Source organism: Ostrinia furnacalis, unplaced genomic scaffold (genome assembly GCF_004193835.3).
Source record: "Ostrinia furnacalis isolate ACB-3 unplaced genomic scaffold, ASM419383v2 OfSCF5107, whole genome shotgun sequence".
Classification (NCBI taxonomy): domain Eukaryota; kingdom Metazoa; phylum Arthropoda; class Insecta; order Lepidoptera; family Crambidae; genus Ostrinia; species Ostrinia furnacalis.
Genome location: NW_021135346.1, coordinates 510,660 through 529,672, shown reverse-complemented (window position 1 = coordinate 529,672; position 19,013 = coordinate 510,660). Strand labels below are relative to the sequence as shown.

Here is a 19,013-nt window from a genome sequence, read left to right as displayed (position 1 = left end):
TAAAAATCAAAAGATGTAATTTTGTGTTACTTTTGACGATATTTGGATTAAATGTGTAAGGAAGAGGAAGAGAAGAGGAACTTTTTTAACTAAGAAGTTGTGGTTCAAAAAAAGTTTAACAAGTTTAGAGTTCTATCATAAAACTGAACTCACTAATATTTAATTTTATTTGTCAAGGAAATACTTAAGTGAAAGAAAAATAAAACATAATAATATAGTGACCAACTATAAAGAACCATAAATTGTAAGATGACAATGATTTGGGTGGCCTTCACTGGTTGGGTTTTTATTGGCGGTCAAGCTGTAGATTGTGGTTACACAGGAGTTGCAGTGGTGGGAACGAGAGGTAGGAATAGTAAAATATTCCTTTAGGTGCGGGAAGTGGAAATAATAACTACATTGCTGACATAATTTATATAATTAACACATATTAATACACAAGTTACATCGTACGTACAACATGGTATTTATATATCAACTAACAACATAGTGGTTACAGTATCGGCAAAATCTCGCGACTATGTATTCTATCAAGCCAAATTCTAAATTTAGGCCTCCATATGAAAAAAATAACTACGGATACAAATATTAGAAAAGATTTCAAAGAAGATATCATATATCTTTAACGGTAAGAATTTTTGGCAGAAAAATATGTTTTTCATTTAAATAGATATATTATCAGAAAATATTTAATCATCACAGTTCTTAGGCTAACAATATGTAACAAATAAAATAATGAAGGTGTGTTATAAGATAGTTATAAGATAGTTTTAATAAAATGAAAAAAGTTTTTTTTTAATTTAATGATATGTTTTACCTAGGCACCTAGCATAGTATGCTTGAGTTTTACCTAATTTAGAAAATAATAAGCCAAAATTAAAATTATTTTACACTTACACCAAAGATAGCTTAAGACTAGAGTATGATATGCTTCATTATGATTAATTTTAAATACAGTAAATTTAACATCAATATTATTAAAAACTATATAAATGCCTCAGCCAGTGGGATATGTATTTGTTTCAATCTTTAAAGACTTAATATTTTATTTTATATTAATTCTATTCATAATTTTAATTTAATGTTAAAGATTAAACACATTAAATTTTCTAATAATAAGATGCGACTCGGAACGTCACGATAAATATTAATATTAACTTTCATAAGTACGGATTAATTTAAACATTTATTATTAATAATCTAAAAACTACGTACGGTAATATTAAAGTATAAACTAAAAATGATATGTCTCACTTTGCTATTACATCTTTTTGTTATTTTTTCGTGTAGCTTTCCTTATAAAAAAAAATTTGCTAATCGGTTGACCGTTTTCGAAAGCAAATGACCATTGTATTTTTTTCGCTTTTTTATTTTTGATTCAATGCTTTTTGAAACTCTCAAATTCTCTCAAGATTTTTTGACATTCCTTATTTTTCATTCAAATATAAATCTTAAACACACGTGATAAAGTTTTATCTTTGATTCAAGAAGCATTAAATCAAACAATAAGAAAAAATGTTAAAAGCCCGTTATAATAATTGTAACTTCAAGCAAATAACGACGTTGTCAGTAATTTATATCTTTTAACATTTTTTCCTTTTATTTTCATTGATAAAAATTCGTACGTGATCAAATTAGGTACAATTTTCTATCAATAAAACAGTTTTCTTAAACACGTAAACTAAGCAAGATTGAGATAATTTACAATACAAAAAGAAGTAAATAAACACAAGTATCTCTCAATTAATTTAATAAAAAATTTACATACAAAAAAATAAAAATAAAATGACAAAAAAATATCTCAACTCTCAAATTAATTTCACATAAAAAATGTTTCCTTAAACTTAAAATAAAATTAATTTGAATATTTTGGAATTAGTATCCAGCTGGCTCAATCGTCGCCTGTTATTTCCTTCCTCTCCCCCATTAACTCCAACCCATTACATTAAAAAAACTTCATTAAACTTAAATTAAACTTAGCTCAAGCCTGCTCAGTTTACGGGGTAGTCGGTGTTTAGTGGAGACGGAAGAGGCCAACCCTCTTCTCACCGGCGGTGTGTTGGGGGGAGTCGCGGACTTGGTCCAAGGCTACGGGACCGATGCAAACCAGGGGCTCCTTGAAGTATCCGCAACTCTGAAGGGAAAGAAAGGTTAAATTGTCATAAGACTAAACTAAACTAAGGGCAGATTTTTCAATCGTCGGATAACTTTTAACTGAAGAATAAGTTTGGCACATTGACAGTCTTCTTCTTGTCGTGTCGACAACAAACCTACACAGCGTCAGCACAGAACTCCGCCACAAGAGTGGCGTTGTCAGTAGCCTTCATTAAATCTTCCTGCGTGCAGTTGTTTGGGCACGCAGGGCACGACATCATATGCATCGTTGACTGGGGAACAAAACCACACATTGACAGTTTTAATATGGGAAATATGTCAAAATGACAAGGTTATTCTTTAGTTAAAAGATATTTGACGATTGAAAAATCAGCTCTAAATAAACGGTGATGTAGAACGCGACTTCGTTCGCGTGAAAATAGTTTGAATAATAATTCCGGTTTTTGCAACATTTTTCTTTACTGCTTCGCCCCTATTGGCTGTTAGGTGATTTATAAAAGCCTAGCCTTCCTTGATAAATGGGCTATCCAACACAAAAAAAATGTCAAACAGGACCAGTAGTTTATGAGGTAAGCGCGTTCAAGCAAACAAACTCTTCAGCTTTATAATATTAGTATCCTTAACAAAAGTAATTTTACTCCATGTTTTTCATTTCCGAGAAACACAAAAACGAGAGTCCAACTCTAGCCGCAGGTTTCTTATTAATTTCTATTCAAAACCTAAAAAATAATTTGGATAAAAATTCTCCTAGCAGTTAATTAGATTCAAAAAAATACAAAGAAACTTGAGCAAACTTCCAAATTATTCACTAAAATTCAGTAGAGTTCTTTTTGTATAATTATTTATTGAGCAAAGTTTCAGGTTTCGCATGAAAAATTGTTCTTTGGGCGTTTAATAATTATTATCGTCCCAATAAAAGTAAAAAGATTGGAAGTAATAAGAAAGTCTATGTTCATAGCATTAATATTGTTTGTGAGTTGATTCTTTAAAAAAAATTCTTTTTATTTAAGTTACTTGCCATTCAAAGAGGTCTATCATTTATTTATTTATTTTACAATATTTGAATTGTAGAGAGTGTTTATTGGTATTAAGTCCAGGTCCAGATATGACTAGTCTTAATTATTCATCATCATCATCATCATCTCAGCCATAGGACTTCCATTGCTGAACATAATCCTCCCCTAATGCTTTCCATGTCACCCGGTTGGTAGCGGCCTGCGTCCAGCGCCTTCCTTTACGATGTCATCGGTCCATCTCGTGGGAGTACGTGGCCTCCATTCCAGTTCTGGTACCATGCTGTTTAATGAGAGCTAATTTGCAACAATGACGTCTGAAGTACTGTCAATAAAGTGTTATTTATTATAAATAATAATGACGTCATACCTTCCTCGGCTTCTGGCGGTGGCGGCGCTGCATGATGCAGCACAGGCCGCGGGTGACGTCACACTCGCTGGAGGCGGAGCAGTCCTCGTTGTATTGCTTGCGGCCCGGAGACGGCGCGCGGCAGACGTGCATCTCGCCTGGAGAGAAAAACTTGAATAACTACCCGCACTTTTAGTATATGGCCGTTTTCTGACTTGTCGGCGCGGCAGCGATACGACATCAGCAAGCTCGGCTTACGCGGTACCGAAAGCCTACCGAGCGCTAATCAGGAACGCTCTAAATTTCAATGGAGCATTCTTGATTGGCGCGGCACAGCCTCAATGTAAGGCTGTACAATTTCCAGGAGGAGGGGCACTCTCTTCTCCCTCCGCCTCCCTATGCCCATGGCTCTAGAGCTTCATAAGAGCACAAGCGATTTTCTGATTTCGAAGCCCTAATGAAAATAAGCGTCATGACAGGCTATGTCACATTTAACTCTGCCAGATTCAAGGTGAGTTGGATACCCTTAGAACACATTTTACTCGTAGGTACTCGTACTTTATTTATATTGATTTTCATTTCTAATTTTCTCTTTATGATAATCTGTGAATAACTGAACTGAACTAGGTACCTAATTTATGATTTCCATTTTTAAACACATCTGAAAAGCTCTAAAAGAAAAAGAAAGAAAGATGGTGTTTTGAGGGCTTTAATGTGCTTCAGATTTGTATGCTCTGTCACGTCTTAATTATGTCAATGTCACCCCTCTCGTGCCGCTCCCATACCTCAGGTACTGACTGAATTGACATTTAAATAATATCTCTTTCATTTTAATATAAGTACATAATTATATTATGTAGTTTACGTCTAAGACTCCCTAGCCCTCAATTACGAAGGAAAAGGTTCTGAAAGTCAATATCATGCCCATTATAAAAGCATTGAACTAAATTGTTTTTGCGAAAGATCCTCCAAGGTATAAGAAAACGGCCTCTTCTAAAAAACATTTTCTTTTAATAGCATTTCGATTTTAGGGTTCCGTACCCTAAGGGTCAAAACGGGACCCTATTAGTGAGGCTGAGTTATTCCATCTTAATTTGAGTCTTCCAATGACTTGGCCCACTTTTAGCTTGGTCCACGGGCCAAGTCGCTAATTTGAAGTTTTAAATAGTTTTTCTTCCAGTGACTGAGGGAGGAGGGGCACTCTCATCTCCCTCCGCCTCCCTATGCCCATGGCCCTAGAGCTTCATAAGAGCACAAGCAATTTTCTGAATTCAAAGCACAAGTGGGTCAATTCCTAATAATTGTATAGAGTGACGTCACACTTGCTGGACGTTGAACGCTTGCGGCCCGGGGACGACGCGCGGCACACGTGCATCTCGCCTGGCGACAGGACACAGAGTGAGAGATAATGTGGTGGGGATAGCGTGGAGACGCTTTATGCAGCTACCCGCATTTTTAGTACTAATGTGTCTGTTGTTTTTTTGTAGACTATACTCGTAATTCGGTGTCTAAACGTCAGCCTAGACGTTCAGTGAGTTTACTCAAACGCACTCACTAGTGAGCCCACACTCAGCCCACAGGTAGATCTATTCAAATTCTAGGCCAGTAGAATTAAACACAAAAATTGATTAAATCGGAAATAATTCCTACAAAAGATTTTTTTGCTTTAATGGCTTCATTGGTTGCCCATTAAGACTCTCCTAAGTTTTCGACTTCGACGGAGTTGTGCTTAAGTGGTGGGGGCCCCCGAAAGGGGCGTTTTTTCGGTTTTCCGGTTATACCGCGTAAATGACTTACCCTATTGAAAAGTGGTCTTCATGACGGTTAAAGGGCACTTAATCCTGCATTGAATAAGACCAAATTCATATGTTTTGGACTAACCGTTCTCGCGCTATAGTTCGGCAAAGTAGAAAATATACGTATAATTAATGACCCTCTCCACGTCCAATGGCTTGTTACCCACATGCTTCCAAGCCTTGTAAAGGGTCGCCTTAACCAGTGTAACCCTAACAAGGCTCACGAGTTTGATTCGCTTATCCTTGTTCGTCCCAGCCGTTCCTTAACTGCGGTTGCTGCACCTCTTCCTGGCACTCTCCTGAACGACTCTGTGTTACCTAATGTGGCTGCCCCTCTTCCTTGTACCCTCCTGTACGATTTCATTGCTTAGCCATATGCCTGGTCCAAGGTTCGACGCCACAAAATCAACTTCGTACGAGTGAAAATAGTTTAAATACTATTTCCCGTGCTTGCAACATTTTTCTTTACTGCTTCGCCTCTATTAGTCGTAGAGTGATTGTATATATCCTATAGCCTTCCTCAATGTATGAGCTATTCAACACAAAAATAATGATTTCAATCAAACTAGTAATTCTTAAGATTAGCGCGTTCAAACAAACAAACAAAAAACTCTTCAGCGTTTTAATATGAACTTGTTGTTGTTGATTTTTGGCGTCGAACCTTAGACCAGGCATACGGCTAGGCAACGTAGTCATGCAGGAGGATACAAGGAAGAGGGGCAGCCACAGTAGGTAACACAGAGTCGTTCAGGTGAGTGCCAGGAAGAGGTGCAGCAACCGCAGTTAAGGAACGGCTGGGACGAACAAGGATAGGCGAATCAAACTCGTGAGCCTTGTTAGGGTTACACTGGTTAAGGCGACCCTTTACAAGGCTTGGAAGCATGTGGGTAACAAGCCATTGGACGTGGAGAGGGTCATTAATTATACGTATATTTTCTACTTTGCCGAACTTTAGCGCGAGAACGGTTTGTCCAAAACATATGAATTTGGTCTTATTCAATGCAGGATTAAGTGCCCTTCAGCCGTCATGAAGACCACTTTTTGATAGGGTAAGTCCTTTACGCGGTATAACCGAAAAACCGAAAAAATGCCCCTTTCGGGGGCCCCCACCACTTAAGCACAACTCCGTCGAAGTCGAAAACTTAGGAGAATCTTAATGGGCAACCAATGAAGCCATTAAAACAATAAAATCTTTTGTAGGAATTATTTCCGATTTAAAAGCTAATTCTACTGGACTATTCAACTAGTTTATAGACCTTTTCCAGCGCACTTATACACGTCCCAAATACCTATAGCTTGCCCTATTTACTACCACTTCGGGACAACATTTATGAGCTGGTGCTGAGAATACTTATTACCCCTTTCTATCTATAACTTATAATAGATACTTTTACAATTTCATAAAGTGTCCTAAAAGGGGCCTACTGATAAGAGTTTCAATTGGCTTAGTCATTAAAATGACAACTTCTCAAAATGACAACCGGGATGCAAAATGTCCACTTCTCGAAATTACAACTTGAGGTTCCGTGGAGGGTAGTTGAACGGGAAGCATGGTCGATCTGTTTTAATGGTTTCAATTTATTATTTAATGGACTTTAGTGTACAAATTTGGTGTTATTTTGTGTTCTAAAGTGCAGTGAAGTGGTAAATTACAAAAAACATTGAAATACTTCGAGTTTGAGCGCGCATCGAGTGTCGAGTGGGTTGTCGTATGAACAACCCGCTTTGGACCCGGTGGCGTCTTGAAACCTGCTTACGGGCATACTTAACTCCACGGAATCTATGAAAAATCAATAGAACTGAAACACCCACGTTCTATTGATAACTATGTCAATTTTCACTCGACATTGGCAGAAATAAACCTCCTAGAGAGGTTTGGTTGCCATAAAAAAAAAAAAAAAAAAAAAGAAATTACAACTTCTTAAAATGTCAACTTCGCTAAAAGACAACTTCTCATAATAATATTGTCTATCTCGGATATTTCGATTATTTGTGGACATTTTGCGTCCCGGTTGTCATTTTGAGAAGTTGACATTTTGATGACTAAGCCTTTCAATTGCACCAAAATATTTTGTTTCTTCTTCAATAAACAAGTCAACTCCAAAAAACTTTTGCAATCATTATTTTCACGAAAACATCTTATAAATAGTCACCAAATAGCGAACATCCTTTTGTAAATAAAAATACAAAAGGTAAATCATAAAGAGGAATATTTCTTATCTTGTTTTGTCATACTTATTGTATTTCATAGTGATTATTTTCTTTGTGTTCAGAAAAGTATTGAAAGAAATATACCGAATAAATACTATAAAGATTCGATTTATTTTCGATGTAATTTAGTATTTTCGCGAAAAGGGTGCTTGGGACCCGATTTTCAATAGCAAAAACTGGCGAAGTTCGAGTCGGATCGCGCAACGAGGGTTTCGTACAAACTTGTAGGTATCAGCCTGGTGACAGACAGATAGACAGTGAAATCTTAGGCTGAGTTCATCATCATCATCATCCTCATCATCATCATCTCAGCCATAGGACGTCCACTGCTGAACATAGGCCTCCCCCAATGCTTTCCATGTTGCCCGGTTGGTAGCGGCCTGCGTCCAGCGCCTTCCTGCTACCTTTATGATGTCATCCACCAGATGTGGTCCACCTTGTGGGTGGACGTAGGCTGAGTTGCACCAACAGTTATCTACTTTAACCGTAACTTTAATTACAACCGCTATTTTATGTGGTTTGATAGATAGACGTTTGTTAAAGTTGAATTAAGGAGTCTTCCAGTTACTTGGCCCAATTTTAGCTTGGTCCATGGGCCAAGTCACAGGTTCCAGTGACTGGGTTACCTCTGAGATTCTAGAGTAGATTTTTGTTGATAAGGTGTTTAATTTATTAATAGAACATTGAAGGTGGGCCCAGTCACTATGGGAGAAAAACTATTTAAAACTTCAAATTAGCGACTTGGCCCATGGACCAAGTAAAAAGTGGGCCAAGTCACTGGAAGACTCAAATTAAGAGTAACTCAGCCTCACTAATAGGGTTCAGTTTTTACCCTTTGGGTACGGAACCCTAAAATCGAAATGCTATTAAAAGAAAATGTTTTTTAGAAGAGCCCGTTTCATTATACCTTGGAGGATCTTTCGCAAAAACAATTTAGTTCAATGCTTTTATAATGGGCATGATATTGACTTTCAGAACCTTTTTCTTCGTAATTGAGGGCTAGGGAGTCTTAGACGTAAACTACAAAATAAAATTATGTACTTACATTAAATGAAAGAGATTTTATTTAAATGTTACTGTGACTAAAGGTCGAGCGCTTAACTTGGTGAGCGCCTGAGGTATAGTTCCAAAATACTGGACTGTCCTGTCGATGACATTGACAGTGGGGCGCCACCGTCAATACCGGATCGCTGGTTCAGATTTTTGCCATGTTGGAAACCATATAGTTGAACGATGGTAGCGCCCCCCTGTCATTGAGTTTGGCGGGACAGTTCAGCGTGGGTCATCTATATGGAAGCGGCACTTGACATTGACATAATTATGACGTGCCAGAGCATAAAAAAAACCTGAAGCACATTAAAGTCTCGTTATCGTCCCAAAACACCCTCATTCTTTCTTTTTCTTTTCGTCACGACGTTAATTTTCAGTAGGTCTTCTTTAACGAAGAAAGATAGAAAGAAAGAAAGAAAGACAAGAATAGTTTAGGACCTAGTTTTCAAATGTCCACTCAGAAAGCTGAACCCGTGTGACTGTGGCTTTTAGCCATCATAAACTGCTTGGAAAACAAGATTCACAACCAAGGAAACTATTTTTCTCTACTGGTAAAAAGTTGACATACCTGGCACCACTTCCTCGCAGACCAAGCCGGCGTCGCACTGGTTGTCTCTGTTGCACATCTCGCCGAACTTTCTGCCGGAGAATGCGGGTAGACAGCGCCCCCCGTCCTCTGCGAACAAAAGGTTACATTAGATTGGCGAAGCCCATTTACGCCCATATTCACAAACATTACTATGAGGTCTCACAGTGCGCGTGGACGCACAGGGTGACACACGAACCAATCACAGAGCTCTATTCAACGTTCGTTCGATTTGCTGCTTCACATAGCAAGCATCGTTTGTAAATATGGGCGTTAGATTTGGTTCTCAAGTGGTACACACAAGGTTCATTCAAAATCCAAATCTTTACCAAGATCCAATTTCAGTTACGCTATAACCCACGGCAGTCCAGTTTTGCGGGACACAGTGATGTAGGATCCCGTAAAACTGAACTGTCGTGTGAACACAAGTGTGTGTTTGAAAATAAAATTACAGATTCGAACGGATCAGTTTTTTTGTGGGACACTGCACACGGGGTGTTCTTGTGAACGTTCATACTCGTATTAAAACAGTATACTACTAAACGGGATTCTGCAAAAACCCGGGTTTCTTGGGGATCAAGCCCTCTTCCGCAGGAATAAAAATGCTTCTGCCTAGCTTTAAACCTGAATTGGCAATTATGACCAATCTAGACTTCCAGTTATCTAGGTTCTAAGTGACAATAGTCCGAAGCATCAAACTGCCAATTCTAAGGTCAGAGATTTGACGTTCATAGGTGTCTAGATATTATTGGTCTAAACTGAATAAAATATTTTTGATTTTGATTTTGATTCAGTAGTTTAGACCCAGTCAACCCGTCAAGTTGCAGAGTTACACGAGACTACTCTTAAAAAAAAGAAAATCAAGGACTCAAAATTGTACCACCATGGAAAAAACACAACGACGGAAAGCTGAGCTTATCCCAGATTAAAGATAAACTAAACTAAATCAGAGAAATAGCAGCAAAATATTTGTCTCCCAAAACATTGTCGCCATCTGTATGCCAAAGCTCTAAGCTCCCATCTGCAAGCCTCTCTCATAACAAGATTCCACCATAATCTGGAGCTTATGGGCGAGCTTTATGGTTATATTTTATTCAAGCACAAGCTCGGTAAACACGAGTCTTCAGGATACGAGAGTTATAATATCAGCCAGGAAATGAATTTATTGTAGGGTGACCAGGATTTGGTAATAAAACGGATAGTTATTTTCAAATAATGGTGTGAAAAAGGTACAGATAATAATACGTCAAGTCAAACTAAGGCAAATTAATTATTCGTTAATAACTTTAAAGAACTTAAAATAACTTAAAGATATTGAGTAAAAAACATAACCCTCCTTTTGGCGCAGTCGGGTAAAAAGTTTTAAAATACAATAGTTAAAGAGCAATAATAATATTTGTAAACTTTCTTATGTATCCAGAGAAAAGACGGTTTAAATATTATCTTCTTTAATTCATTTAATTAAGAAAAGAGGGATTTGTAAATGTACGTGAAAACCATTAGATTCAGTGACTTACTCATGAAAAATGAAAGACTGACATACATTTAAATAAAACAGGAACTTTTCAGTAAAATTTTTCACTATGTTACGAAACATAACTGCCTTCACTTAACTTTGCTGCTCTGTTAATAAACAATTAGCTGGATAAGCCTAAAAACCGTTCAGACCGGAAGGCGGGCGTGTTTCCGGCGGCCAAGCTTCCGGCGGCCATTAAGGCTATGTCCGGCGCTCACCGGAAGTGGCTTCACCCTACCGATGAGGCATGGCGAACGCGGTGATGCTAAATAAGCAAAAAATGTTTGGCTTTTCGTATATTTCTTTTGTATTTTCGTGAAATATTAAATATTTTTCTCCGTTGAAATGAAAAATAAACAGAATAGTTTCAACAAAGGAATCGCAGATATTTTGAAATAATGTTGTAGTTCAAATTAGGTTTTTAAACTCTATTGGTTCAGCTATTTTTCGATTTGTTGGCTCCAACACTTCATCAAATATAGGAACTAATAACTCTGTGTCTCATAAAGGTACCCATTGGCACAAAGCGTTGAAAGGGGATGAAAGATTGAGAAAATCTTAATTTTTGAAGTGATAGTTCATACTTATGATGTTACCATAAGTAATTAAAATAGTGAAAAATTAGAAAGGTCTAAAAGTGAAGATTTAGATGGTAAAATGCGTGATACTCACGTCCGTATTCACAAACATTACTGTGAGGTCTCACAATGCGCATGGACGCACGAACCAATCCCAGAGCTCTATTTAATTCAACGCTCTGCGTTCGATTTGCTGCTTCACTTAAGCAAGCATCGTTTGTGAATACAGGTGACAGGCTTTGTTTGAAATACCTAACACGCGCAGACAAATTAATACAAAAGACAAAAAAATACCATAATTTCCAAAGCAAAATTATTTCATCCATTTATCATTAAAAAGGGCAAAGTAAATCCCCGTTTTGACAAGATTACCCTGGACAATCATTAATGAAGCTAAAAGGTCATACAAGAAATTTATGTGTTAGAGATCATATCAATTATAAATTACCATGTGGCTGTGACCTTTGTAAAACCTCATGGACCTCAAACGGCTTACTTTGATCCTGGATTAAAGGATTACATTCCCAAGCGGAGCTGGATTATTTATGATTGGGATTAGGTTGCTGTCCCAGTGATAACGAGGCTAAAGCGAGGTTAAGGCTGAACAACGCTTCGTTCGTTTTAGCTAGTGACGTCCACTGCTAGACAAAGGCGTCTTCCAAGGATTTCCACAAAGATCCTTCTTTTGCTGCAGACATTCAGTGTGCTTACCATGAGTTTACGTTAGTTGTGCTCGCTAGCGACTGCGTAAAAAAATGACATTAATTTGTATGACATATTGTGCAGCGCCCCTAGCGGCTTCTTTCAAGAAACAAAATCTTCATAGATTTTTGACTTACTCGCTAGCGAGCACACCTAACGTAAACTCATGGTAAGTACACAGGTGTCTAAAAGAGGAGGACCACGCCATAGTAACTGACATACCTTGCAGAATTTCCAAATAAAGCTTATTTCTTTCCAATACAGCTGAACACTCCAGCTATTGTGCTGTATAAGATCACGTAGGTTCCGTAGATGTAATAGAAGGCGATTAAAAGAGAGAAACATGCGAACATCAGGCCTTCCCAACCCGTCTGGACAACCTGGGGAGTTACGCCAATTCCTCCATTTGCCTCTGGTAAATTAGAGAGGGTCGTACTCCTGCAGTGGAGACTAAATGACATGATGATGATAGCTGAATTGGAATGACTATACGTGACCGTTCCATTAACATTTTCACATGATTGCGCAACGCAAAGTTTATTGAAATCAAAATGTAATAAGTCATATCCGGCTCGAAGGACCAGTGTTTCATGTAATGATAATGGCTCTTAAGTGCAGACGATGATGAGCAAAAAACCAAGTTGGTTGAAGATTAGAATGTTATATTACGTACAGAAAAAAGATGGACGTGTACACCTGTATTCACAAACGATGCTTGCTTAAGTGAAGCAGCACATCGAACTCACAGCTCTGTGGTTGGTTCGTGTGTGACCCTGTGCGACCACGCGCACTGTGAGACCTCATAGTAATGTTTGTGAATATACGGCGTTAGACTATAGTCTATCGCCTACGTCATTAGTGGAATACAAGCTTTATCTAATTAATCAGCAACCAAAAGAGAGGTTAACAATATCAGAAAATGTTTACAAATGTATTCAAATTATATTATTCGGGGTTCAAGAGCGTGGGTAATGTAAGGTTGTTAGGTAAATGATTACATTATTTTATTATTATTATACGAATATTATTTTGGTATAATGGATCCGGATATCAAAGATCCAATTAGAGACCGTATTTCTCTGAAGTAGGTTACTAGAAATTTGACTTGAATTTGTTTTAACCACCCACTGGGAAGTCTGCCTGCCCACACTACGTCTTCCGGCTCCTGGTGGAGCTATGTGCCCCGCTCACTGCCACTTAATTTTAGCGATTCTGCTGGCTCAGATCCGACGATCTGGTGAAGGTCGCGGGAGGTGCCTGGATGCGGGCGGCGCAGGATCGGTCGTTATGAAAATCCTTGGGGGAGGCCTTTGTCCAGCAGTGGACGTCTTTCAGCTGAAACGAACGAACGATGTTTCAACCTAAAGCCTGGGTTCTACCAAAGCGGAGAGAAGAGGAGGGCAGCGGAGATAACCGCTAGCTTGCTCACTGTACTACGAGTAATTTAAAAAAATCTCGAATCTCTCCGCTCGATCCATTTCCATCGAAACTGAGTGGAAAGAAGATGTGGAAATGAAATCTGATTAGTTTTTCAAAACATATCTCTTCCCAGCTCCGTTCCTCTCCGTCTTATGCTGTGTCCACTGCTGGACAAAAGCTTTCCCCAAGAATTTCCATAACGTGTGGTTCTGCCCGTGACTTTCACCAGATCGTCAGTCCACCGAGTTGGAGGCTTGCCTACTAACACCCGTATTCACAAACATTACTATGAGGTCTCACAGTACGCGTGAACAGAGTCCCAAAACCTAACATAGACAATACTTAGAATGGCGGAGTGACACACACAACAAACCAATCACAGAGCGTTCGTGCGCATAGCGTTGCTGCTTCACTTATGCAAGCATCGTTTGTGAATACTAGTGTAAGTTTTCCGGTACTTACTCAAGGGAACCCAAAACTAAAGGTCACCCTAATTATCTGTTAAAGTATTTTTCCACACAACATTTGATCCTTTATTTGCCCTTTTTGCCCCAAAGTTTCCCCAATTAGGGGTAATTACCGGGAAATGTTGGGAGTCTTGTTACGGTATGTTAGTTTCCAAGTTGGGTAAAATATAATTAATAGTTAAGGACATGTTCTTACCAACATAGTAAAACTTACCAAAATGTATAAAGTTGTCAATTATTTTGTATATGTATTAGACTAACGCCCGTATTCACAAACATTACTATGAGGTCTCACAGTGCGCGTGGACGCACAGGGCCACACACGAACCAATCGCAAAACTCTTCAACGCTGTGCGTTCGATTTGCTGCTTTACTGTATACCGTTGTCTAGTATGTAAAATAAATTATGCGTTGCTTAATTTGAGATTGGATAAAGCAATGTTACTCAAATAATATTATTATTCATCATTATTCAATCTCCAAATAACTGTTAAACCCAACTTCAAATTACAGTTAAATAAATAATGAAAAGCAACCATAAATCAAATGATGTAAAGCGTAAATTACTTTGAAGAGCTTCAAAGCTTTGATAATTAATTCTAAAGCTCGTTTAGTAATTTACTTTCTCTAATGAATTTGATAAATATCTACTCGCGGGAAAGATGTCAAACATCAAGAGTCTTTAGAATTTTCGCACCGCGAGTAATTTAGCACCGCGATGTGAATCGCCCAAGTGTTCGTTTTAAAAGGGCCCTTTTTAGGGTTCCGTAGCCAAAATGGCAAAAACGGAACCCTTATAGTTTCGTCATGTCCGTCTGTCCGTCTGTCCGTCTGTCCGTCTGTCCGTCTGTCCCTCCCCCTCTCCCATGCCGCTCTCATAATATTCCCGACACTGACTTAGTTATACACCGGATTTCTAAAATATGTGATTTCCAGCTGGCAAGCCAACTCATGGGTCTTTTTACTGACTACGTGCACGTATACAGCGTTAAGTATTAAGCAAGACCTATTTATTCCCTCAGGAATCTGTAGGATGTATTCTTGTTGATGGTATGCATTCTTTATATCCCTATGGACAAGTCATCCCTCACACAAAATGGGTAGCCTATCTTTGATCTAGTATGAAATAACTGTAGGAGAAGTACGAATTTTGACATTTATTTTTAGAAGTTATTAAAAACTAGCTTTCCGCCCGCGGCTCCGCGTGGAATTTTGTCCGACACAGAAAAACGTTATCGCGCGCGTCCTTGTTTCAAAAACCGGGATAAAAACTATCCTATGTCCTTTCCCAGGACTCAAACTATCTCTATGTCAGTGTTCAGTGGTTTAGGCGTGAAAGCGAAACAGACAGACAGAGTTACTTTCGCATTTATAATATTAGTATTCTAGAGTTAGGAGTCGCATCTCAAACTAAATTTTAATTATCTTGAAATAAATCGACTATGGTGGGAATCGAAGCCACGGCCTTTCGCTTGCCGTTACATTACTAAACTTTATAAACGTACTTTAATAAATAGTATTTTTGGGTTTAAAAGATTTAAACATTCTTGACCTCATAAATTATAGAAAAGATATCAATCAAAATTGAACAGAATTTGTAATAATACTTTGTCACCGCGATCTAATTCGATACAAACGCCATCTAGTTCTTGAAAAGAGAAACCTCAGCACTGAAACTTGTACACAATGTATAATATATAGCCATAAAGTTCTAAATCTGCAAAACCAAAGTTGTTAAACAAAATTACATTCTTTGCATGTGTCGTAATTACATAAAGGTCACTTTCCTTTGCACAAACAATCACGTCTCTATGTCAATTTAAAACAACAGCCACGCGACATTTTATGCTAACATAAACCTTAACCTTGAATCAACATAAAAACACAAGGTCTATTTTCATTTGCACAAAAAATCACGTCCCTAAGTGTTATTTTAAAGAAGCCCTAAAAACAACATCAACTGGACATACTAAAACAGTCCTTGGGTCCACGAACAACCGTCACGTCCGTATATAAAGGTGCGGATACTTTACGACGGTTTTTCCGTACATTTGGCAGCGGATGCCTTTTCAACGTATGCCCAGGCTCATTCTTTTCTGACTTACGTTGGTCTAGTTGTGTGTTTATAAATAGAAAGATAGATTAGTACCTTTTATTGCATATGTTACAAAAATGACAATAAAAGAAAATTTAGTTCAGGATATCACCATTTACGTGGTCTTGTCACTAGGAAACGAACCCTTTCAGACAAACCAGGACAAGGAAGGGTACAATATTTCGTTGGTTTCTCTCTTCAATTAATTAGTAACAAAACCACAACCGTTGAGCTTAAATTTCACTCTGTGAGGGGCAGGTATCGGAAAAGGCAGCGTGGGACGTCCACCCACAAGGTGAACCGATGACCTCATAAAGGCAGCAAAGAGGCTGGATGCAGGCCGCTACCAACTGGTCAATATGGAAATACTTGGGGGAGGTCTATGTTTAGCAGTGGACGTCCTGTGGCTGAAATAATGTGGGGCACAAAACTGCTCGCTGTTCGTCAGCATCGTTACACGTAAAGGCTCTAGTGTATGGCCACCTTAACCAAGATGGCGTTTTAATGGCGCTCACGTATCTACGGAACAGTGTTATTTTTAGGGACTGAAATAACTCGGCCCTTTCAGCTTGCGAGTCTTTTCGCGTTAAAAATAATAAAACTAGGTGTCTATTTGGACACCATTTGCTTTAATTTAGTCAGTCACTTATAAAATAGAGTGGTCTGAAGTGCTCCTATCATCATCATTTCAGCCATAGGACGTCCACTGCTGAACATAGGCATAGTAGAGTTGAGGTTGCATAATATGATATAAATTTTTTTGCTAACTTGTGACAAAAGATTGTCTACATGACAGGCTTAGCCTAGCGTAGAAATCTCAGTTACCTACTTTATGAACTGAAGCGTATGTCGGTACAACCTTAGCATTAAACGGGTCTTTAAGGAAATGTATGTACAACAATGCAATGTAAGCAACGTAAAATGTTAAAGTTGTTAAATAAACTTTTATTTTTTTATTTTTTTTTATTAGTAGGTAACCGATTGGTAGTGGCCTGCATCCAGCCAGCGCCTTCCTGCTATTGAAAAGGGCCTAAACACTAATTTGAATAAGTTTGAAAAGTTTCATTCCCTATAATAATACAACAAAAGGGAGCCTATTCCCCCTAAGTTCTTTCTACCTTTAAGAATATGCGTCCTGGGTGTTGAAAGTGGAATTGTCAGTGTCCTCATTTCACCTCGGAATCATATTTTCACCCGGGTGATATCATCCAGGTGAATTGATTCAACTAAAGCCTTGGAATGAATTCACCTATGTCTGTGCTATAGACGTAAGAAGAACGTTACAAACCAAGACTGTTATTTTCATGTTTCATTTATTAGTATGGATACCAGTCATTACCATCATTCATAACAATAACGCCCTTCACACACCCTCGTACAGTCTTACCACACGTCTGTTTCAAAATCACTCGTATTCCAACTACATAGAAGCGTGTTTATTTACTTCGATCAGTTGTTCATACCAATCGCTCCTACTACCATTAATTTGGTAGTATTACTTTGCATAAGTTTCCAATGGAAGTAATTCTAGAAGGTTCTTTTGTCTAATACGTTTTTAACTCCTATTTTTAGCAAAATAAATGTTGAGACGTATCGTATGTATGGTACTTACTTTAAAGTCCGATATTTTTATTTATCCACGCCTTCTAATTTTCTCCCTGAGTTTAGACATTAAAACTTCCAAAAAATATGTAAGAACGAAAGAAAGATAGAAAAAAAAATAAGAAAGGATTACTCTTTCTTACACAATTAAATAAAAGCTTTAAATTAAAAACTCAAAGTATGTTTATTTTATATCAAATTTTAGAGTCATGTTTTTGAACATTATAATATTCCTGTGTAATCGGGTCTACTATGTTTACTTCCATGGTTGTTCATGTAACACCTATTACTCCCCATTAACTTAATGAACGAAGGGCACCGGAAGCATGTTACTGGATTATACAATACATGTCAGCCGTTTGGTGTAGTGGTTCGAAACGGACTACTATTCCGGAGGTAGCGGGTTCGATTCCCGCGCAGTACAAACATTTGTGTGCATGAACATATTTGTTTGTATTGGACTGGGTGTTTTCTATGTATAATAAGTATGTATTTACAAAAAAAAAAAAAAAAGTATTTAAGTATGTTTATATCCGTTGTCTAGTACCCATAGTACAAGCTTTGCTTAGTTTGGGACTAGAAGCGCAGTGTAAAATGTCTAAGAATATTTATTATTTATTATTATTATTATACAATACATGTGTGAAAAGGTACGGTGTTAATACCATGGAGTGTCCTTAACCATAGCATTGGAAAATTCGCAGTAATTACTGTATTGGGTCAAGTAACAACCCTTGTAGCACTCCTTTTTTTAGATGGAAAAGAGCACGATGAACAAACGCCTCAGTAGTTATTAGTTTTGCTGATTCCTCTCAGCACTGGCCTATTTATTGTTCCGAAGCAGTGGTAGGGTTATTACAGGGACGTGTAAAAGTGCTTTTTAAAAGCCTACTTGCAAAAATAAAATGAGCTTTAAGAGTTTTTATGCATCTCTCGGTTTTTTTTTCATCGAGCCTTATACCTCATACATTTTGTTCGAGCATTTACGTTATCAACTTAGTGTAGGTTACCTAAGTTATTACAATCCACTAGATAGAAAAAAGGCAATAAAACTTATATTCTGATATAGAAGTGGAGATAAAATAATATTTACTAGCAATAACATGGTCCATAAAATACTACCCTGGGGTACGCCACGTTTTTATCGAAGTAAAGTGCCTACTTTTACGAGGTATGTTAAGACTACTTTTAGAAATGTTAACCACAGCTTATTCTAACCCGCATATAGAGATAATTTTATTATGATCATACTTAGAGTTATTATTAAAAACAAAAAGGTGTGTAAAACGCAGTTAAAAAGTCGATTCAATTTCCAGCATAGACTGAGGCTGTCTATTGGTTGAATTTTAATATTGAGACCAATCACAGGACAGAATATTTTATGAAAGAAGAAGGCGCTTCTTCTCAGCACTTACCAAATGTTTGTCTCGAAGCGCTGGTAGGGCAAAAAAAGAATGAGACATGTTAAGGCTCCTTAAGAGCATTTGACGATTTGTAAGTACTAATTTAATTAT

The 19,013-nt window shown here is 37.7% G+C and overlaps 1 protein-coding gene across 1 annotated transcript in view; it reads right to left on the bottom strand.

Annotated features, from left to right (window-relative positions):
- Positions 1-1,290: 1,290 nt before the first annotated feature.
- Positions 1,291-19,013, bottom strand: part of itg (ITG-containing peptide) — a 33,524-nt gene continuing 15,801 nt past the window's right edge. Inside the window, exons 4-6 of the mRNA XM_028315396.1 lie at positions 9,103-9,210; positions 3,499-3,635; positions 1,291-2,134 (exon numbers count right to left, since the gene is read on the bottom strand). Coding sequence (XP_028171197.1) covers positions 2,015-2,134; positions 3,499-3,635; positions 9,103-9,210 — 365 coding nt within the window. The 3' untranslated portion in view covers positions 1,291-2,014. The remainder of the gene's footprint in view (positions 2,135-3,498; positions 3,636-9,102; positions 9,211-19,013) is intronic.